A 24,516-nucleotide genomic window follows, 5' to 3' on the forward strand; every position below is an offset into this window, starting at 1 on the left:
CCCTACATACGTACCCGGTCTAACGTTCGCGCGGTAGATGTCATACGCATTATCTCTCGATGTAGATAATACTTATTTACAAAAATAAAAAGTCAAATCGTCACGTTGAACTACCCTGCCCGCAAGTTCCGGGAAGAATACGTCATCCCGCACGAGTTACGCCCCCCCTATAACGTTCCCCCCGATAACGTGGTACCTATCTCAACGTTATAGGGGGGTTTACTGTTCTTTAAAACATCATAAGTCCTAATGAACAGCTGTTTAGAATAGCCAATCAATTATGTATTTAGATATATTTCCGGATTTCAGAAATCCGTATTTTCATTCGTACGGGTTTCACTTTTTAAATGTCAGGACAACTCACAGACAACTAGTGACGTCACGGGAGGAGTAGTTACAAAACTTTTAAAATCATAGCGATGATAATATGATACATAAAAGTAGTAAAAATATGGCTTAGTCTATCAAATAAATAAAAAAACACTGAACTTCCTTATTGTGTATGACGCTAACATCGGCCTTTTATGAAATTTGGCAATCGATTTTCTTTTAAGGAAATTTTATACAATATTATTTCTAGTGTTAACAAATTAATGTACATGATTGAATGATCTTAAAACATAGTTGTAAGTTGCAAAAGAAGAAGTGCTTACTTTTCGAACAGATTTGATAAGTCTTGAGCTGGCTCTCATACTCCTCTTATAGCAATATGGATGGCAGAAGTTTTGATGAGAACAATAGTAGTTGAAGGAGTTAATTGTTTGAACCATGACCTAGAACAAAAAAGAAAAACTAAGTACCTTAAACAAATATTTTAGGTATATTTCAAATGGGATGATCTTTAACAATATATTTCTTTTTTGGGTGATACCGCGTGTTGTATTTGTTCCGACGTTTCAGCTACCATTGCAGGAGCCATCTTCAGGGTAAATTGAGTGTTTTGTAGAAAAAAATATGTGTTTAAGAAATAGTAATTTGTACCATGTCGCAGTCGGCAGTAGGCACATTTCCATTGGTTTTTGTAGTATGTAGTGCTGGGAACCATGTTGAGTTTAATTTAAGCCCGTCGTCTTTGTTTATGTTATTTGGGTGTCTGTGTATTTCAATTGCCTCTTTTATTATTCGTGCACTGTAATTACTAGGTTTATGTAAAATTTTCGATTCAAAGGCGAAAAAATGTCCAGTGTGTATAAAGTGTTCCGCTATTGCAGATTTGTCAGGGTGCCCAAGTTTACACGCTCTTTTTTGTTCGTCAATTCTTTTCTTTGCCGTGCGCCCTGTTTGTCCTATGTACACTTTATCACATCCTTGGCAACTTAGTTTATAAACAGCTTCCGTTTTCAGGGGATTCTTATCTCTTGGGTTTAATAAATGGTTCTTTATTTTTACCACAGCCCCAAACGTTGTTCCAATATTATGTTTCTTTAGCACTTTGGCTATCCTGTCAGTAACATTCTGTATATATGGTAAGTATGCAGTTCCTCTGGTAATATCTTCTTCCTTGTTCTTCTTTGTAGCTTGCGATTTGATAATGTTGTCAATTTGCTGCTTCTTATATTCATTACGCTCTAATGGATCTATAATTTTGTTGACCTCATGGTTAGGATGATCTTTTTATAATATTGTTTCCAAAAGCTACCTTATAAATTAGGTAATCGTAATTTGATTCAAATATTGGTATCGTTAGTGATCTGGCAATTTATACTATGTTCGGACCAACACTCAACCAAATCTACCAACCCGTCCTTTAATTTCCTAGTGCACTCTACAAACCAATAATTCTACATTGAAGTGCCGGAAAAAACGTTCTATATTTAGTACTCATTCTACGAGTAAAGGTCTTCTAACGCACAAAATCAACCACCGAGCTTTGAGAGCGTCTACTCAGACCGCCATCTCTATTCAACCTGTGCCTGCGTCGCGAGACCGCAGTTTCTTCACCGGGTTCCAGCATCACGTCACATCTCACCATCAGCAGGTTAATAAAGTTGCGCAAACTTCCTACCCCAACAATACAGTCCACTCTCTAAATTCTCCTTGGTACAAGATATTTCTTCACAACTCGTCCACTCATCAACATGCTATCAATAAAATAATATTTTGGAGAAAATTTGAACTCATCTTAAGTTTGAATTTAAACATTGCAATTCGAACTGTGAATTTCGGTTTTGTTACGAATTTAATGAATTACATATTTTTTTATTGCGAAAACGCTTGGGGCAGCGTAAATGGCTTTATAACATAAAATATAAATAAATAAATAAATATAAGAAAAACACTTAAAACTTTTGATAAGTTAGGCCATATTATCCGATCGCCAACGGTATTTGTAATTACAAGAGTAAAGTTAGTGTAAAGCGCATTTGAGGATTTTTTTCAAAAGTGGTGTTATATTGGCTAAATACATACATACTGGCCAGCAATATTATTGAGTGTGTACAAATGTCTGTAGATGGTAACTGGATTCCAAAGTTATTATAAAAAAACAGTGATATTAAAACAGAGATGAAGGTCACTTGAGAAGAGAATATGGAAGTAAAGGCATTTACAGGGCTTATCATTTGCTGGTTTCAGTTAATATTTTTCACACTGTAACATTAACCACTCTGCCTATGTTTAAACGTCTAGCCAGCACATTTATCACATTCTTACATGTTTCGCCATCGTGGCTTCTAAATTAGGTTTTTAACTTTTAAAAGACTGTCAAAAAATTTCGTTACAAACGGTTCTAAAATGTGTTGTGTTACATTAGTCAAAAGACGAGATATTTTGAAATACAGGTATTCAAAAACATATATGGCGGCCTAACTCGGAAGGTTCCAGGTTGATTCCCGGTGAGAACACAAAAACATTTCAAAAATATTTTTGTCAAGTCTAGGTGTGCTGTAATTCACCACTGTAATAGGGAAATGTCACATACTACGAATACCGATAAAAATATATGAAATGGAATGAATTTAGAATAATTAATTGTATTTTCGAAATCAATGTGGATATTGTGGAGAAATGTTTTCATAAATGTAAAAAATAAATTCAATAAAAATACGTCGGTAGAAAAACGCAACATGTTGGCCTTGACAGTTGTGACGTCAAGATTTGTGACAATGTTCTAAACAAATTTGAATGGGCAGAAACAAATAAACATGAATCGTGACGTATTAGGGGCGTGGCCAATGGAAATATCGTTTTTGCGGCAATTCAAAATTACAAATTTAAAAATATTTTTTATGCTTCTAATAACTAATAAGTAACAAAAAAATATTTATTTTACTGGACAGTATTTCATAGATCTTTATTACTTTAATAATATAAGAAAAAAGTGATATTTCCTTATTGGGCCTCCTGGCTTGTTGAAGTGTAAAAAAATATAATTAAAAACTGTAATACATGTTTATTGTTTAATAATCTATTTTCCATAATTTGTAAAAACAATCTTAACATTTAAGTCTGTTATAGCAAAATACGACTTCATTATTATTTTTAATTCTTGATATTCTAACAAGGGTAAAAAAATATTCTTATTAAATCTGCCTACTTTTATCCACGGCATTCCTTTGCTAGTGTCATCGGTATCATTGCTGTCAGGACTCTCGGGGGGATGGTCGTGGTCGTCGCTCAGTACTCCCGGGCTCTCCTCCCCTCCGCTGCCCTCGTGGGGCCCCGATACTCCCTGCCCCGGGGGCCCGGTGCCCACAGCACCACCCCCGACGTCTGAGTTATCGCTGCGGTCAGACAACGAGCTGACCTTGCGACGGGACTGGATGGAAGCATCTGAGAAATCAAAGAAAAGCCACGTTGTTATGTTTTTTAAATAATAACATAAAATATCTACCAAAGAACACATTACAATGCGACCTATTAGATTTTGCCGCAACGTATCGGTTACTCAAAAGAGATATTGCCCATATAGAAACCGATACTCGTACACATTAATATTCAGCTATACCAAACCCACTTCACCTGTTTGACCGTTCCTTGTTCTTGCAAATTTGAGATTTTTTAACGTTTCTTATTTTGTCAAAATAAATCAGTAGATCAATCACAAATAACTATCGGCGTGCTAATAAGTGACGTGATAACAATTTCTCACCATGGTTATTTATCGTATTCGCGATCACAATGGAACATCCGTGAATATCTAAAATTAAATGTCAAAATATTTACGTTTCGCGACGTATAATCTTGCTGTGCAATCACATATTTGAATTTCACCGGTGTAAATATGGAAAATATTCCAAAACGACTATTTTTATTTATTTATTTATTACTTATCATGCTATTTATTTCATTTAGCCGGAGCTTGGCAAGCTAAATAAAAAAAAAGCAGTCGCCATGGTAATTGTAATTTTATTTTCACTTTTTTGTATCAGACACTCCTTACTTTATTTGCAAATGCATTATATTGTATTATTTTTTATAGTAAACGCCCATTTTTTGCCAGTGAACTGTATTTATTTACGAGGAAAACAAAAAACAAACGACACGAGCGTTGATTTAGAGATTACAACGCGTTGACTTATGACTGCGATAACTTAAGCATGTTCACTATTGATCATTGTGATCGCTCAAATGCTTAGCATGTTTTTAAGCACGTCGATAGTTATTTGCGATTGAGCTTCAGTCTTCTGTATGAGGACTGCCGTTTATCTTTTATCTAGTTTAGTTTAATTTAGTTTAGTATATTCTTCACATAGGATTTATAAATAAATTAGAAATACATTATACAATTCAACAATTATTAGCAAATTAATCTCAACAAACGAGTAAATCAAATCCACAAGACAAAAAATTAACAAGATAAAATCGATAAACATGAATCTAATGCCAAACTGTCTTGTACTGCAAATATTCTTCGACTCTATAGAAGCTTTTTCCAAACAGTCTGTACTTGACATTTAAAAAAAAAGCCAAAGCCTGAATTTTAAGAGGTACCTCGTTATAGAATCGTATGCAGTTTGAGGCAAAATATATATTTTTAAATGCAGTCTAGAAGTGGGCACAACTAGCTTATCTTTATTTCCCGTGTTAAACTTATGGAAATATTTTAAAATTAAAATCTCTTAAAATCATAAACATTTTTGTGATAATAAATTCCGACTTTTTACAAGTCCATTCACACCTTTTCAATCAAGACTTTTCACAAGTATCTGTTGGATTTGCCGATCTTTCGCTGTCCACTCGATTTACATGTCAAAACTAACACAGAACTCCTTTCTTGATTTGGTCAATAAAGCTTATCAAAGCCCTCTCAGCTTAGCCCTACAGAATGCATGGATCTCGCACTTGTCTTACGAAACGAATGAACTTACACTCTTCCATTTCCTTCCCATCTTTCGTGTTCCTCCGTAGCTTCAGCGACTTTCTCTTGAAGGAGCCCCCTCCGGCCGGGGCCCCCTGGGGCGGGTGGTGCGGCGGCAGGGGGGTCGGGGCGTGCTGCAGGAGGGGCGGCGCCCCGTGGGGAGGGGTGCCGGCGCCCTGTCCCTGCTGGGTCCCCCGGCGGAGGAGGAACGGACGCCCGGTGCCGGGCACTACGCGGGCTCTGGCTGTTTTCTTCTCTTCTATAGCTGTACCATCTTCCAGCTAAAAACAAATAAGTAAATTTTTGCGGAGATATTTTTTTACAATTTACCTGAAAGAATTTCACTAGTGTCTGTATTATAATAGCAAGTTAAAAAAATTATCTTCAACTGTCTATTAAGTCGGCCTCGTAGTGTAATGGTCAGAGCGTTTGCCTACCATGCAGGAGGTCTCGGGTTCGATTCCCGGTATGGTTGATATGAAATAATTATTTCAAAAGGTGTTTTTACACTAGAATATTTCATAATCCCTGGAATGGTACCTGATGCGAATGACTGATCATCTTACATTCATGTAACAAAAATGATCATTATACGCTTCGGTTGATTATCAATGCAGTGCCCTATGCACCATTCGTTTCGGAAAGAGAATGACTATGACGTCTATAAAGTGAAATTGATTTTTTATAGGAAAATGTATTTATTTGAATGAAGATTTGAAATATCATCGTCGGTAACCTGAAAATGAACGAGTTTTTTATATTGAATTCATACAAAAACACATATTTTATAGACAATTGAAGATAACTCCTAATTGAAGTTAAGTTTCCATTGTAATCGAGATCAGAGGTATACAGTAGGTGTAATATTGCAAGATTGTTTTCTCAAAAGCTGTTATCTAGATCTGCCAACAATACAGTAATGATTGAATAGATCTGAAAAAACAAAATGTAAACTGAAGAAATGTTCACATACTGGTTAGGACGTTAAGACGAATACCCATCATCCATCATCTCTTCCTCACAGAAATATTGCGAACATTAGGAAAACTCACGTACAGCAATACTCACGTTTATACTTACAGCATATATTTTCTCTAATTCCCCTGACTGTACTGGTGGGTTTTTATAAGCTGGCGCGTGCGCTATACTTACACATACGCATTGCGTAGCATCCGTGAATAAGCCCATGGTATGACATCGCACGGCATACGCATTATGAAAATAATATCTGTCACTCTCGCGCTCAGACGCGCTCATGAGCGTGACATAGACAACTATTGCTTTATTAGTTGGTAATGATATGGTAATACAATATACACAAGATGCTTCTGCGTTCGTCTGAATTTCGCTGCGATTCTTAATAATAATAAAATAATAATATATACGAGAATTAGGTTATGTATTAAAAACACTGATTTATAAATATGTAAGTATTTTCATTTAATCGAATCATGAATAGGTCGATTATGTAGTGATGGCGCTTTCACAAAACGTACACAAAAACATTTTTAATGTACATAATACTGATTTAAAAAATCTCTTTTGGATTAGAGCGGAAAAAAAAACAATTACTTAATAAAATGTCATGTATTTATGGCGAGTATTTATTTTGAAACAACCATATTTTTTATTTAATATTTTGTGTCCATTATAATAATAATGAATAGAGTGTAATTAAAATGCTCAGTACAAATTATATCGGAAAAAATATGTACACACACTTATTAGTAAACAATAAATCTTGTTATTTGTATACTTAAAACAATCTACACAACTTTGCATTCTAGTTTTGGAATAATTGACTAAAAAAATATATTTTTGCAAATTTAAATTGCCCCGTGTTCTTGGAAAGTCTACAATTATTAAAATGCAATATTTTAAAAAATTATTCGAAAAATTAAAAATAATGAAATAAAGTATTTTAGTCAATTAATATTACATTTTCTTAACCCATTGTATTTTTTTTAATACACAACCCTCTAATATAACACCGAATTAAAAAAATCAAAGTGGCACATTAGGTCAAAATTAAAAACAACGTTTTTTAAAATCAACATCCTGTAGATTTTAAATGCGTTAGTGTGAGTTTTCTGAACGCGCCAGCTTAAGTAAAACCACCAGTAAGAGCAAGTATCTAGAGTTTTAGGTACGTGGGAGTGTTTATGAAGGAAAATGACAAATGAAATGGTGGCTCTAATAAAGTTCAGTTTTTGCTTGATTTTTTAAATGAAATCATCACATGAATTGAGAACAAATTTAATCAGATGTCAGCTCTTGTGTGGCTGTGATGTCACACTAGTCGATATGTCTTATGAGACACAAGACTTGATATATCTCTATTATTTTTTTAAATGATGAATTCGTATTTTTTGTAATCTTCAAATGGACATTTTCACACCCGATTTGGAAAATGAAATATGTATGACTATGCTAAATGTTAATACAAAGAATATTTATCCTTGCTACGCGAATAATGAATGTCCGCCAATTCAGCAACACATCTGTACAGATACCTTATAGGTACAAGAGAGAACACGAAGATAGAAGTCATAACAAGGAAGACAGAGACGCTGTTCTGCGGCGGGTGTTGTGTAAAACAGATTCAGTCTTCAGTCGGTTGATGACAGTGATAGGGGGATGCACGCGCGTAACATGAGCGGTGTATTTTTTTTTTTTTTTTTAATATTTATTTTTGCACCACAACAGGCCACGAGGCCTAATTACAGTGGTGAATTACATCACAGAACACGCAGGCTTAAGAAAAATCAAATTGAAATTTTGGTATTCTCACCGGGAATCGAACCCAGAACCTTCCGTGCGTGAGTCAAGCGTCTTGACCACTACACCACGGAGGCCGAAATTAGTGATTTTAAATTTACTTTGCTACAACAGGGCTAAATTATCTGTTTATTTGCATAAATTATGGAAAAGGAATTATTAAAGTTTTTTTTTCAAATGTCTGAATTTTAGAATATTCCGTCTTTTACTAGTGGTAACACGATGTTACATCACCGTGCTCAAAGGGATTATTTACCAGTCTTTTAAGAGTTAATAAAGACAAAAAAAACACGTTAATCTAAAATATTTTTAATGAAATGCGCACGGTGATGTTTTTGAGCCTCTTTCTCAATGCCAATGGTATGTCCTGATGAGATAACTAACTGTAGAATTAAAAAAACTTTGGCTTCAAAACATGCAAGAATGAACCGGGATTAGAAATATGAAGGAGCTTTTTCGCACTGCTCAGGACAGAGAAGCTTTCTTCCAAGTGGTTGTTAGTATTGGGGGGGACCTGACTTGACATGAGAAGGAAAAGATTTTTTTTTTTAAATAGACTCACAGTGGCGTTGCTGCTTCCTTCCGACTCGTTCTCTGGCTCGTGCAGTACAAAGGAGATCTTCCTGTCGGCATCTCCTGCTATGGACTGCAGTGACTGGGCGGAGGCCTGCGAGTGGCCCATGCTGGATAGGGCCATGCTCCATCTCCGGTTCGCCTCCCTGATCCAGTTTACGGGAGGTGATACATTACATCCCTCTGTCACTTCGGGCACACGAGTAGCGCATTCATCCTTCTCCAGGTATTGTCACACTGTCCAACATTGCTGTAATCCCCTACTCTTTTCTTTCCAACGAGATAACGCAATACCCCACTAAGTATTCTACTAGCTTTCAGACAAATGGTGTTACATAACTGTTAGACAAACAGCAATATTTTTTGATAATGAATGTTCTTGATGGAAATTCACCGTAATTTATTATGGAGATAAAAAACGAGTGATACTTAAGTCCATAAACTTTATGCTCGAATGTGGGAAATATCAACCACAAGCTTTATTGATTTCTTATAAGAAAAGTTACCACGATAGGTGTTCAAACAGAAATAAAAGTAGTGAGGGATTACTTGTTGGGCATTCATTCAGTGGGGAAAATGTAAAGAGAATAATTAATCGATAAAAAGTTACGAGCACATGGAAGAAAAAATAACCTTGACAGTATTTATAAAATAGTGATAAAATTTTTAATAAATGTGAAATTTAAGACTAATTAAGTAGAAGTAAAAACATGCCCAGTATTATTGCAAGCAAAGAAAGCGATTTTTTTAGTGAACTTACTTTAAGTATTTGTCAAAATGAAATGGGCATTCTTTAAGAAAATATGAAAATTATGTCTCAAAAGGCTTTTAACAATATTTGGGAAATAAATAATATTGTTGTTTAAGGTCATACTTACGGTTTACGGATGATATATGATAGTGAAAACATTAAAACATTGAAAAAAACACACAGGTTGGGTTTATAATGACACAAAAAGATCTTTATAATCAGGAATGCATGAGTTTTATGAGTACTATCATCATTTGATTGTACTGCCTATGTAGGTTTCAGTTCAAATCGAATGTGATTTCATTTCAAAGACTCATTGATAAAACTGGTCAACTTAGCGATTTTATTGATGAAGGTGAAAATGTCTTTGGTAAATATTAAAATTAAAATAAAATATCAACGTTATTTTTACACAGTTGATTAGTTAAATGGTTTTCTTTAGAGTGTTTTTGATTTTGTGTTCATTTCTAATACGCATTGTGAGTTCATTGTACTGTTAAATTTGTGTTGCTTTGATTACAGTTATAATCAATGTCTTTACCATAGAATTAAGAATAGTCCAGAAGGAGCGTAGAATTATATTTGAATACATCGGACTGTGTCCTAAAATCCTCCCACTTTGCTCCACCTTCGCCACGCGCATGTTTGAAGTCACCGCGTAATGTTGCCAGATCGCGAAAAATATAACCATACAACAAATGTAAAATAATTATATTAAAAAAAAACAATTGGTTAATTTCTCTGAAATCTTATTGTACACGCGGAAACATTGATTGACACAACATAGTAGATACGTAAAGGGTTATTTAATAAGAGTTATTGAATTAATGAGCTTTAAACTTAAAAAATAAAACAAATTTTGTTTTGCATAAAACGGATATTGTTATGTCATGTTAAATAATATTTGATGTTTTAAAGATAATGTCGGTCAAATTTCCACCACGACGTTGTTTAATCCGAGAGATACAATTTTAGATGAGCAAATTAGCGTAAAAAAATTGTCTACCCATGCAACACTAATACAATGTCCATTTTGTTTTCTTTGACAATCTGACAGATGTAAAAATAATTAAATTTTTAAGTAATGCATTTGCTACTTATACATGCATTTGCTACTTACACATAAAATGTGATCCCATCCTGTTTCTTTAAGATCCCAGCAGTATTTCTATTCTTTAAAACGAGACAACACGGCAGAGTTGAATTCAAATCGGGAGTTGCGTACTGAGCGACGTCTACAAAGAAACTAATGGGTCAAAACGTAAAACTACTCCTTTAAGAGTAGTTTGGTCGCCTTCTGTCTGATGCGCGTATGCGGTTTCTGGACTATTCATAATTATATGGTCTTCACGTTTGTTGCATATTAGTGATAGTTCGTACCAGTTTTTTAAATGTCATTGCAACAGCACTATGTGTTTGCTACGTGCAATAATGTCCATAATGTAAGTGTTGTTGGAAATATTATATGATAAAACACATGTAGACAATACAGAGGGATGCATTAATATTTCGTGTATTAGTAGACACAAAATTATGTAGGAATTAAAACATTGAAACGTCAAAACTTATGAACATTCTCAGGCAATGATGCAAAATGTTTTACAACACTTAAGCCCATGGAAGTGATGGAAAGATTTACTGGAACTGTAAGTCTGGAATTAAATCTATTTAAAATTTATGAGTATTTTTTGTTTCAAATCATGGGCCGAATTTAATTTAAATTACACATAGTTGGTTTTAAATGTTTAAGGTGAGTGTAAATTTTGTGAAGCTTTGTGATATTTTGAATCTAATTGTATATATTTTGTGAAAAGGTTTTTTTTATTTATCAAATTTTAACTGCCACACCTTTCAAAGATTTCTCAAGAGAAATACTATATAAATATAATGATAGAGTTAGATTATTATAAATATTTCAGAAAAGGTTGAGAAAAATTTGCAGTGATGTAGGTAGATTAAAGTTTAGTTAAAAATAAATAATAAAATTGAGGGGGATATTGGAACCGATAAACAATGATAATAACGATTAATTCCAGACTTTGTGTCAATGCAAAATAGACAGATTAATTGGCTGATACATCAACACAATGCAAGGCCAGTTACTTAAATCAGTAGTTTCCCAAACAAACAGACGAACTTGCATTTGAGTGATGGAGTAATTTAATTCAAAATGTCTAATTATTTTGGATGTTAGTTTTTTTATGAAACCACTGATCTTTTACAACATAATCAATGCTCTGCATATCTCAATAATTTGAATAGATGATTCCCGACTTATATTTGCCTCCGTTGACTACAATAGATCACAAAAAATTAAGCCACGAACCGAAAAATACTGCATACTCCCTGACCCAACAATATATTTTTTTTTAGTAAAGTTACACAGTTTTATACATTCACTATTTACACTTATAGATTACGCAGACAGGGTATAGTCTAAGCTTATAATCAACCAATTTGTAAGTTTTTGCATATGTTATCACTAATTCATGCTATTTTTTAAATTGTCGGGATATGATTAGACAGAACGTATTCGCTGGGAGCTGTCGGGCGTGGAAAAGAGAGTGATCTGTCTGGTGTTCTTCGTTTTATTTTGACAGCGGCCTTTGTTAGCAGGTCCTGCATTCCATGCGATGTTCAGAAATCTTGTTTGACTTTTGGCTTTTCAGGTAATTTTTCAAAATAAGAACCTACTTTAGTTTACAAAATGTCCATCAAGAACATATGAAATATTCTTTATTTGTAATTTTTTGACTCAAAAAATATTCTTAAATATTTGTTTTAGTGTTAACTGATGTATTATACAAAAAAAGAAACGTAATTAATTATCGTATTAACTAGCCGAAAAAGCGTTTAATTTCAGCATTCAGTAGTCTTGTAATGGGTATAGGGGTGTGAAGTATCATGGCTTAATTAATCAGTTCAAGTATTTACATGGATGATTTTACGGTAGATATTAGAAACGTGTCAGAATATTGAAAAGTTTGGCTTTACAATGTCGTGTTTGAGATATGCGAAGCGTTAGGCACTGAACAGCCGCAGTCGAGAGAGAAAGAGACATTCCGGGAGAGAGAAAGCAACATGTATACATCTATGGCTCCCTATAAGTACCAACGACCTATAAATCCTCTCCCAGGGTGCTGGCCTTTCCTTCACCGAAGCTCTGGAGCTGGTCTTGGGCAGGTTCTGGTAGGTTTCTCGCAGGAAGGCGGTGATTTCAAGCAGCAGGATGCACGCCACGAGGCGCAGGGCCATCGGGCATTCTGCTCCGATGGGACCGCCGGCTAACTGGAGACTCGCTGTAGGAGAAAGGGATATTTTGAATGATTTTATGTAGGGTAAAACCACCAATGATTGGCATTTTAAGCGTATTGATTGAGTCAATATTCATTTGTAAATTAAACAATCATCATTTGAATGTAAACGTTTTTTTTTTTGCTTCATCAAATTAATGTTAGTTGATTTTAAACTTTTAATTGATATAAAGAGGATCTTTCAATTTTTTAAGATAAATAAAGACGGTTGAAAATATACTATTTCAGCCATTTATTGGCACCTCTAGTTATTAATTGGCACAGAAATTTGGTCAGTTAAAGCACTTTTAAAATTTCCATGTATTTGGAAAAAAAAGACGTGATATTTTTTATAATCATTGAATGGATTTAATATTATATAAAGCTAGGGTTTCCTAGGACAGCGGTGCCCGTATTTTAACGGCCGTAGTGAACGGTGATGCGGTGGACAGCCGGCGTAACGGTGACTAGAGTGTGGTTTCCTAGGAAAACGGTGTTATCAACACCATTTAACTCCGTTTCCCTAGGAAACCACTCTCTAGTCGACGTTACGACGGCTGTCCACCGCATCACCGCTCACTACGGCCGTTAAGATGCGGGCACCGCTGTCCTAGGTAACCCTAGCTTAACTCAATCTGAATCAGACAAAGAGGCAATGCTCTTTCTATTTAAAAAGTTGTTTTAAAACTAATTTTCTTCGGAGTTTTTCTTTTTATATAATATAAGCCAATCATTTTTGTACTAAATGCTCTAATAATTTACTTTACTTGCCGCAAATAATAAACAAAAAAAATATCAATAACGCATGTAGAATACTGATTGGCATGTGTCAATAATTCCAATATTAACACTAAAACATGTTAGTTATTGGCACAGTGCCAATCTCTGATTTTGTACAATTTTTTCTTTGTATAGTTGGCACCCATTAAAAAAGATAATTTCTTAGTAAAATAATCACATTTGATACAAAACTAGATTAATAAACATGTATTCAATCACTGGTAAACATAATAAAGTTAAGTTTTGTACTAACCTTGCTGAAAATTAAAGTTCACTACGCTCTATCCTTAAAAATCTTAAGAAACTCTCGATTTCTCGCACGTTTGAGTGGAGGACATTGATACATGATTTTAAATAAGAATACTAACATAATAACAACAATTAATTGTGGCCAGTATTCATGAATATAATTAAACTTGATAAATTTAAGAACTCCGTTTTCAATACTAAAATGACTTTTTTGACAATATATTTTTTTGATTTTGAATAAGAGATTACCGGCGGAGGGGGGGGGGGGGGTGCCGACGATACCCTGGTTTACCCTATTATAATTTAAAATAAAAAAATAAATATTTTAAAATAAAAACAATACCTAGCATTATTAATCAAATGTACCTTCATCGAGGAAGTCTTCTTCTTCATCTTGCTGCAGAAGTTCCTTTTGTTTCTCAGGATCCGAGACCATGGAGATAACTTGAGCCATATGCTGTTTGTCTTCATGCATCATCTCTTCCAATCTCCCGGCAATGGCCTGTAATAAATAAAATAAAGTGTCAATATATGACGGCAGTTAATTCAATGCGGAAATTATTAACATGAAGGACATTGCGTTTACCTCTCCCCACTGATAAAACATTTTCCCTGCTGCTCTCAATCTTCTGATTCCAGGATGTGAAGAAACTAGAAATGTGAAAAGTATAATGAAATCAAACCATTTCAAAAGAGGTTTCATAAATTACATAAATTACGTAAAGACAGAAACATTAATGAAAGCCTTTGGATAAATATTGAATAAAAAGTGAGAGATTGAATTGCATGATATATTTTGCAGTGTAACTCCATAAACGTATTTTAAGCATAAATAAATTAGAAAATAAATTTAAGAAGGAAAAAATAACACGTGCGGACAACTTTGGTAAAGTGTTTGATTTGTTACACAGGAAATTCCTAAATGGTCACTATCAAAAACGAAACATGAATCACGACAGTAAAATAATGGTAATTGTTTCATTATGATTAAGATAAACGAGTAATACCCGACTTCGACAGCAAAAACTGGTCTAACGATAAAATTTACTCGTTTATACCAAAACCGCACTTGATTTTTACCCAAATAGGGCAAAATATACATTTCACTGTGACAGTAAGATTTTACATTGATTAAGAATTAAAATTTTAACTGATGCCCTAATATAATCAAAATAGTTATTCTTTCAGTCCGGCGTTTCTGTTTCACACGAACAATATTCGGGGCCATTTTTATCCCAGTATTCTCATCCCCGTAAGCTAAAACTGAAAGAAAGTATGGTCGAAAAAATGTTCATGTCGTAAAGCTTGAATTGAAAAGTTTGAAAGATTTGTTGACCTTTTTTACATGATAAAGACAGATAATCTTAAATTTGTTATTTTTTTATTTATTATAATTCGTTACTCGGGGATATTTGCGATCGACACTCGGCATAAAAACCCAGAAAAACTAAATTAATTAGCGTCTGAACGGTCGTGAAATCCTGACAATGTTTTTTATTTTTCGCAAGAAGCGAGGAGAGCTGGTGGAAGGGGGACAGCGCGGTGGTCGGCGCGTCTATCTCCCCCAAATACAATTACGTCAAAAATGCTGCTTGAGGAAACTCCATTTATAATAACTTTTGCAATTATTGACTGAGTGTAAGCAAACCAAAAGCTTGATATGCAAATCATTTAGTGTCCCTTATGTCCAGATAATATACGCATATTGAGTTCAGAGTACTTTTTTATTATTTTTATCATATAACACAAAGTATTTTACAAGTATAATACGTTGAATTACATACTCAGGAGTTACAACAACTCAATTCGGGACATAAATAATATTAACAATAAAAAAATAACACATATTGAGAACAACAAAGAAACACAGCAAGTTTAGAACCTTTATAACTAAATATAGCACAACAATATATACGCCAAAAACCCTTTCTTACACAAGCAGAATAAATATATATAAAAAACGCTTTTAAGAATGAAAAAAGAAGTGAATCTACAAAGTGAGATAAGGTCATTAACATCACATGCCACGCAGATGATGCAGCCATAGTAATGATGAGAACATATCCATCTCAGTCAGTAAACATCTGATTTCCTAAAAAATGTCGTATAGTACAATGAACACATGATTATTGGAAACATAATTCGGATATCCAAAACGTGTGTAAGACCGATCATGGTGTATACAACAGAGGCGAGGATAGATAGAGAGAAAATAAAAAATACGAAGAATCAAGGAGTAAAACTAAATAGAAAAACCTTCCTCTTACCTCTTCCTGGCACAGGAACAGAAGGTCTGATGTTAGGCATATCCACTTTCATCCACTGTGGCCACTGCCCCTTGTTGCACGAATGTACCAAGTGCGCGCACTCCAATATAATACAAGCCCTGGAGACTACTGGAGTATGAGGCTAAAATAAGTCATTTTCATAGTTGAAATGTTTATCCACATTTATAAAATTGACAATGTATAGTCCAAAACTGTTTTATTACACTCACCAAGTCTAGCAGAGCAGCCATCAGATGAGGGTCAGGTATGGATCCTGGTTGGCAGGTGTCAAGTAGAAAAGAGAAACGTAACATTCCGCTGTAAACTGGTTCCAATGGAACGAGTTTTCTCTCTTTCAGAACGACGACTTCTGATTCCCGAGTACTGTCGCCCATCTCAAAGGAATTTCGACGACTCATATCTAAAATGAAAGATATGATCAGTTTGTCAACTTGGCTCAAGACCTGGAGAAATAATGAAAAGTGGTTTGAGACCATGATATAAAGGATGTGATGATTTGTGTTTGTATCAGCACGTGGAAGATCCCCAAAACAGCTTTGTACCGTCCGCATCCGCCAAATAACGGAGTGAGGAAACATTGTCAATAGAGGGTACTTTTTGGCTTTATCCCACTGTATTCCTCTTGGGCATGCTGGGACCAACAATTCGCATCTTAGAAAGGATGAGTTCACCACACTGACCCATTTTTTCATGCTGATAAGTCATATCTAGAACTCGGTCATTATGAGGTGAATCAAATATTATTTTTTTGGATGGACATTTCCGAGTGTCGGCTAAGACTGATTTACCTCCCGGCTTTGGGAACAAACCTGCCCCTGGTCATGCCGGAAAGAAGAGCAGCTAAAAATAACTTTAAACATCGACATCCTTCACATCAGTGAAACTATGTTAAATGGCAAATACTCTTGCTATTATTGCCTTCATAATATCGAGCGTTGCTCAATGGTCCCTGGCCTTATATGTTGTCCTAATTTAACACCGTACATATTTGATTTAATTTGTAATGTTATTATATTTTGGTTAAATGAAAATTAATTTGAATTTACCTTGCAGAGGCAACAAACATTCGCAAGAAAGAAAACTACAGTTTTTCATTCAATTTACACCTTCAAAGATATCTCTTAGTACAGATTAAAGTTCATTTTGTTAATATATCAATAGTTTGAAGTGTATTAATTATACTGTGATGTTGAAACAAAAGTATGTAACAATCACACAATGAATTTTTTGGCTTTGTATGGCATCTAAATAGGCGTGAAAATAACGTAGGAATCGTCATCAAAATATCAACTACCTTGAAACCGTCTAATTCTGCCCGCTTTTTTTGCAATTATGTTAATTTTCTCAAAAAAATGTAGGTTATGCATTGATTTTTAATGTCTAAGAATGACCTTGGTTATCATTGAATTGGGTTACAATTGTAAATTCGATCATATTTAAATGCAATTCCAAGCAATTTAAAATTTTGATGGCGGGCAAAATTACTTCCATATTCGTCCATGTTTGCCCGCAACCATTATTTGTTAAACTGTAGCTCATATGGCGTTCTTGTCTAAGAACTTCTTTATTGAATTATTATTTTCAATAGCTAACTAATAAAATATTCGTCTAAAAACAATTGGGCAAATTTACCCGCCGAACTCTATTTGTTTTCATACAAGCAATTTATAGGCCTTAGGGTTGTCAAAATCTGGTTGATAACTTAAGAAAAATTAATCTATCTTGTTTATTTAAAGAAATGTTTTATTTAAGTACACATACCAATAATCGTAGTCTTAATTACCTAAATGTCAATTTTTAATATCAGGTAGGTACACACACACTTTTTGAAATGGCAAATACTTGTACCTATGTTGTGAGAAATAACTGTTTCAGAGATATACTTAATGAACAACTAAGAAAGTTAAAACCAGATGACATCAATTATAAAAATTATTTCGGAATCTAAGTCCATAGCTACGAAAGTGAAAACATATTGTTTGACGGTGGATAATAATAAAAATGTTAACTCCAGATATAATGAAAATGATCAAATATGGAAATAAATTGTATACCATGCAAAAATGAGAAATGCTTCAGAAACTATTAAAATGCAATAAAAGGAATATAAAAACACATTATCAAATTAATTAAGAAAGGCAAAGAAGAATTAAATTGAATTATCCACAATGATGATAAAACTTTTGAAAATCTATCGGCAGTCAGGATCCGATCAGATCCTGTCGTCAGGAAGGAGGGGCACTTAACGTGGTTTCTTGAATATTAAATGCGATTACACGAAACGGTGGATTTATTGATCGCAAAAATAACTTATTCGCGATCGCGGCGAGAATATCAAAAGCACATGCGCCACGATCAGTTCAGTTATTATTATGTATTGGTACCTACGGTAGACATTGCAACATCTTAACCAGGGCCCAGGAGGTAGTAAATAAATTTGAACGCCTCAACCTAGTCAATGTGTTATACTCACATAGAGTAATGTGGCGAAACCTCCCACAGCGTCTTCGATGCTTTTAGCGCACTCTATGAAACATTAGGCCAATACACGTATGAGAGTAACGATAAGTTACATACACTTACAATTCCCCGGCGTCTCCTCCATACTGCCGTCCCTCTTCTTCCCCATCTTGCGCAGGCCCAGCCTGCCCAGGCGGTCCTCCACGCGGCGGCGCGCGCTGCGCAGCGTGCGGCCCGCGCGGGAGCCCCCCGGGGCCGTGCTCGCTAGGCGGCTGCGGCCTGCGGGGGCCTGCCGCACTGGAAGCGGCGTCTCACCGGGTGGGGAGTCCGAGTCCCCGTAGGACGAGGAGCTGGAGCCGTACGGCTTGCGGAACCATTTCACTGGAAGTTACGAAAAAAGATCAATAGAAATACATTTCTATAAAATATATTTTGATTTTTTGTGACTCATTATTTTTTTTCATTTTTATAACTAAGGTCTTCAGAAAGTCAATGTATCTTTCCTTAGTGGCTTCATTTTTAATTACTTCCTCTGGGTTTTCAAAAATTTGGTCGTATTGTGTGCACATTTATTTGTAGTTTAACCTCTCGGCGTCAAACATAGGACAATCCTGTAATACATATATGGAGGACTCCTGAAAGATGAGTCCATCGCGAGGGCAGCAATCTATTTGGACATTTCCCCAGCCTTTCTCTTATTCAAAATGAATAGATTGTATATTTAGACTACAACTACCATCATACAATTTCCCGAAGAGCTAGGATACAGAGGATGTGAATGAAACTAGGAATGTAATGCATGTCTATCCTGAAATTCCTGGAAAATATTATTAGCATCTTCCACATTCGTGGCTTTCGATTACGCCCACTTTTGTCATGACCGGACTTCAGAATTCGATTTGTATTATACTTAATTGACCGTCCTTGTTCATTCACACTCGTCATATGTTTGACCATTATTTTATCATCCATTCATTCCACACGATCAACTCATCTAGTGACTCAATCTTATCTATTACACCCGCCTCAGATTTGCATTTTCGTCTATATATGAGCACGAAACCTTGTTATACAATGACTTTCATAGTACGGATAGTACAGGTAATAAGGACAATAAATAATAACAGGACACAAAATGCCGCGATCTCATCAAGTGAAACGGAAGCACTAAGCAAATGCGGAGAAGTTCCTATAAAGGCCCACAGCCAAAATTCCTTCCCTTTTCCAAAACTTCTTAGATATAGATAGCCAGGAAAGAAAATCCACTTATGAAACATAAACCTTGTACAATATAAGCAAGGTCAATAATTCTGCAACTCCCATTTAAAAAAAGAAAGAAAAAAACCCTGTCATGCATTGATATCGCTGCATTGTTTTGCTTCATCATGCTGTCAATGTAAAAATAAAATGAATGTGACAATTTACCGATTCCTCCAAACTTTTTGGATTTCGAAGAAGTTGATTTGTTAGACGTAGTTGACTCTCCCATGGCACATATTGCTCTTTCACTCTGTCTCGGAGTAAGTGGATGCAATATGCCGGCATGTTTCTTCCGCAGGTTTCCCAGGGGACTCTGACTGGCCTTGCTACTATCATCACACGCATCTGTCTCCAAAAGACTCTGGAAATGAAATAGAACAGCATTAAACTATTATTATTCGTAAGCTCCTGACGTTACTGCGACCTGTGTAGATTTATTGTGACGTGTTTTTGTAAATTAGTTCTTACCCTCCAAGTCTTGGCCTTTAAAGAGCTCGGCTACTGAGTATTTTATTTATTATTTTATTAATACTAAATATTATTTTTCATTTCAGTATTTTATATTATTTTTCATATTGCGAAATCTTCCCTTAAAAGCTTAGATCCTAAAGTATCCGGCTTTAAGGTAAGGGGCGAGCGCTCTAATATCCTAAGATTTAACCAGTGCCCCCCGAGGATGCGGCTTCTTCTATATATTTATAAATGTATAATATCACATTCATTTGGAGATGTCCTATTCTTGAAAAGAAAAGGAGACGATGCTTGATGGCATGACGGAGGTAATGAGACCGACAAGGAATTCCGATTTCTTCTGCAAAGCGAACAATTTTGGTAAACTTTCAAAATTGGTTAGCGCATGGGTGGAAAAGTGGGATGCCCATCGTAGAATCTAAATGCGCATCGTTTTTTTTGGCTCTAACGGGATTTTAATCGGATCACCTTCATAGCGACAGTGCGAAACCAAACTCAAGTCATGTATTGTCTATTTCCGTAAAAGAGAAGAGGATTTATCAACTAAAACACCAGTCGGGGGTGCTGGGCTGCGCTTTCGCCGCCGTAGTGTGTTATTAAGGACGCTGTCCTAGTATGTAAGATTGGGTTTCCATATTGCGTGGGGTTAATTAGGTTGGTTAATTGGTTGATTGATAGATTGGTTGATATGATTTTACTAGGATGATGCCAGGTTCCTCTGACGGCGATAGGGGCATTAAAAGCAGTCAATGTAAACAAAGGATTCAAATCGTTTTTGCAATGAGCTAATCTGAAAAGAGGCCACAAGACCTTTAAACGGATCCGGATAAGTGGGTGGGGCTTTAATATCACATTCATCTATAATGTGTTTAGGTGTTTGTAACGTGTTTGTAATGTAACCTCTATCTAAAACAGAGGTTCCCAATTTTTTTTGTGTCGTAGACCCATTGCCATGTTTTTCGGTTTTTGGTAGACCCCTCACTTACCTGATATTGATTTTTCATAAATTTCTAACTGTAGTGGAGTTTAGTGTTAAAAACTTCAAGTTAAAACAAATGTTAAGTTTTATACATTTATTAATTGAATTTAAATTAAAACTACTCAAATTATTTTTTTTTATCTGTTATATAAAATAAACGTAACATAAAATAAACTAGGCAATGAGTAAATGTTTTTAGTGAGAAGGATGAACCTGATGCTTTGATAATAAATTATCAACATTTGGCGTCAATTTTGTCAGGTTTAATCTTAAATCTCCTCGGCCAATGATGTCCAGTCTGTTTCTTTTTTCGTTAGGAGATTGGTAACAGCGCTGAACCCCCTTTCCACTAGGTATGACGATGGAAAGGAAATTAAAAATTTGCTGGCCATATTCCATAATACAGGATAAGTAACGGGTATGTTTTTTTGCAGCCAGAAGTACAGAAATACTATCAGTGTATGTTGAGATCCACTTTCGTGGACCCCCATTTTCATTTCATGAACCCCCAAGTTTTTTTTTCGTTGACGTAGACCCCTTGCAGGTTGTCATAGACCCCGGGGGTCGATATAGACCACGTTGGTAATCACTGGTCTAGAAGTTTCAGAAATGTTAATACTAGCAAGGTGTTAATTCTATCTGCAGTGTCTTGTACATTAACGGCTCCAGCGATAACGCTCACTTGATTTCAGCTATATTTAACTAGAAAATAAACTTATATTTATCCGATAAAACCGTCAATACGCGTAAGGTTAAGTGAAATATATTTAAGAAGAAAGATGAGAAAAGAACTTACTGCACAGGTGGATGATGTGCTTCTTTTCTTGAGCAAAAACTTTCTATTGCTTTTGTCTTCGACCACAAAGCTACTATCTGCTCCAGTATCTGACTCCCTTTCTTCCAATTCTGAGTGATGAATGTGTCTAAAAATAAAACGTGTTTTGTTATCTTAAAACAAAACCAGAACCTGGCAAATCACTAGGAACTGAACATGGCGTGGTAAAGATTAGATTTTTTGGTCAAGGTTTTTATTCAACAATGTTTGATTATGTCCAAATGCTTGCAGACTGGCTGGATTTCCTCCCTAGGGAGTTGTTCATATTTAAATTTATTTCAACAGAGAGGGAAAACTTTTGATAAGGGAATATGGAAGTCTAGACATTTACAGAACTTATAACTTGTCATTGGCTGGTTTAAGTGGCCACTTTACACACTGTGTAACATTCACCATTCTGCCCATGTTTGAACATCCGCATTTCCTCAAATCTTCCATCTGTTGACTTTTGTGAAGTAAAAGGTGAGATTCATCCGGCTGAACCAAATCACCTACTAGGCAACGCCTGAAAACAACTTTCCAATTTTTATACTTCTTCTTTTACCAGGTAGTAATTCAACATTGTTTTCAGGCGTTGCCTAGTAGGTGATTTGGTTCAGCCGGATGAATCTCACCCACGTGATAAAGGTTTCAGCTCTTTTACTTCACAAAAGTCAACAGATGGAAGATTTGAGGAAATGTGGATGTTCAAACATGGGCAGAATGGTGAATGTTACACAGTGTGTAAAGTGGCCACTTAAACCAGCCAATGACAGGTCATAAGCCCTCTAAATGCCTAGACTTCCATATCTCCTTCTCAAAAGTTTTCCCTCTCTGTTGAATAAATTTAAATAAGGTTTTTATTATTTAGAAACGAATGACATACCTATAACAGACGAAATTGACTATTTATAAGTTATTTAAATATTATTCCATCCATTTCAAATTCCATTCATCAAATTTTGCATAACCCGGCTGAGCCCGGCTCTATTATTCATTTTTAAAGCGGTATAAATCTTCCGTTTTTTTTTTGACGGACTGTGAAAGTTAAGGGTGCGAAATAGGCAAACAAGGTATGCTGTGGGCGTAACTACTGGCATATATGTAAGAAAAATATGTAATGTTTACTATGAACAAAGATTTTCTAACCCAAATTTTGTATTAAAGTTTTGCCAACATTGGCCTTTATGGATAGCCTTATTGCAATGTTCGCACATATACAACACGGCCTCACTCCTTCTTTTGTGCTTTGTATCCCAGAGCCGTGTAAACACGTGATTACACGGGACCTGGACACAATGCGTGGTTATATAATCACGTGTTTACACGGCTCCGGGATACAAAGGTGTACTTAATGGAAAATTAGACTGTCACGCCGTCCATACGTCTAGTTTCTTTTTTTAAACTTATGCTTTAATAATTACGGTACCTTATTACTCTGGTTGTCTGCGTGTTTGATTCAGGTTTATTCGGCCTTTCTGCAGAGTCGAGTAGGCCACTCAGAGCCACTACTCTGAAGACTCCTCCGTGAGCTTCTTTGACGTAAGTCATGAGGTGGCGTATATCTCGATACAGAACCTGAAACAATAATCACAGAATATTTTTCAGGTTTTCTTGACGTTTGAATGGATTGTTCATTTACTAAAGGATAACAATATCATCGCTCGCTTCGAAAAATAGCGTGGATGCTTGGACTAGAAAAGAGACTATTCATATACTGATACTCGTATGGAATTAATGTTGAATATTTATATAGTCCTTAAAATATAGCTTGATTAGAATAACATTTGTCAGAAAAAGTGACGACCTTACTTTGTAGTAACGTCAAAGGAGTTATTTATATTGACACACGAAAACTCGTTTGTATCTGGCGTGTTGATATTTTTTTTTAATACAATGCTTGACACATAAATCAACATTAATGTATAAAATCAGCTTTAAAACTTAAAAAAACAAAAATAAACCTAATTATTAACGACGTTCTTACAAGGTTACACAATTTTGCAAAAACGGACAAACGGCAAAGATGGACAAATTGATCGAATAAAAAATAATTCATTTGATGTTGTTCATGAAAAAAGTATAAACGTTTTATTTTTCGGTGAATAATTGTGTTAAACACACTATAATAGGCTTTTTTGCGTTTTTATACTAATTTTCGGAAACAGAGTTTCATGATTGCATGAAATAACTGATAAAATCGATTTGATCAGGGATCAGTAATTTTCCATCACTAATGAAATTAGTTTGAGAGCTGTCATTCTAATCAAGCTTTATTTTAAGGACTATAGTCTACAAAAACGTAGAACTAATATTGACTCTATACATATCTATGCTCGGCATACTAAATGGTATAATCAATGTGCCATCATTACTGGGACAGGTAAAATGCTATATTCCGACTCGTAGGTTAAGAAACAAAGAAGTACTGTTCATCGATTAGCATAGAAAAAACTATGGCCTTAATTCTCCAATGATCCGTGTATTGTTAACTCAAGACAAGATCTGGACTTTTTTGGTT

At 35.1% G+C, this 24,516-nt stretch overlaps 1 protein-coding gene across 1 annotated transcript in view; it reads right to left on the reverse strand.

Annotated features, from left to right (window-relative positions):
• Positions 1–24,516, reverse strand: part of unc80 (unc80, NALCN channel complex subunit) — a 106,866-nt gene that overhangs the window by 46,555 nt on the left and 35,795 nt on the right. Inside the window, 13 exon segments of the mRNA XM_088229642.1 lie at positions 654–773; positions 3,536–3,771; positions 5,310–5,580; positions 8,640–8,796; positions 12,517–12,700; positions 14,090–14,225; positions 14,310–14,374; positions 15,991–16,132; positions 16,221–16,411; positions 18,595–18,852; positions 19,897–20,092; positions 21,978–22,104; positions 23,425–23,573. Coding sequence (XP_088085768.1) covers positions 654–773; positions 3,536–3,771; positions 5,310–5,580; positions 8,640–8,796; positions 12,517–12,700; positions 14,090–14,225; positions 14,310–14,374; positions 15,991–16,132; positions 16,221–16,411; positions 18,595–18,852; positions 19,897–20,092; positions 21,978–22,104; positions 23,425–23,573 — 2,232 coding nt within the window.

The sequence above is a fragment of the Micrasema longulum genome, unplaced genomic scaffold (assembly GCF_059751315.1).
Source record: "Micrasema longulum isolate JH-2025_06_02 unplaced genomic scaffold, ASM5975131v1 h1tg000690l, whole genome shotgun sequence".
Classification (NCBI taxonomy): domain Eukaryota; kingdom Metazoa; phylum Arthropoda; class Insecta; order Trichoptera; family Brachycentridae; genus Micrasema; species Micrasema longulum.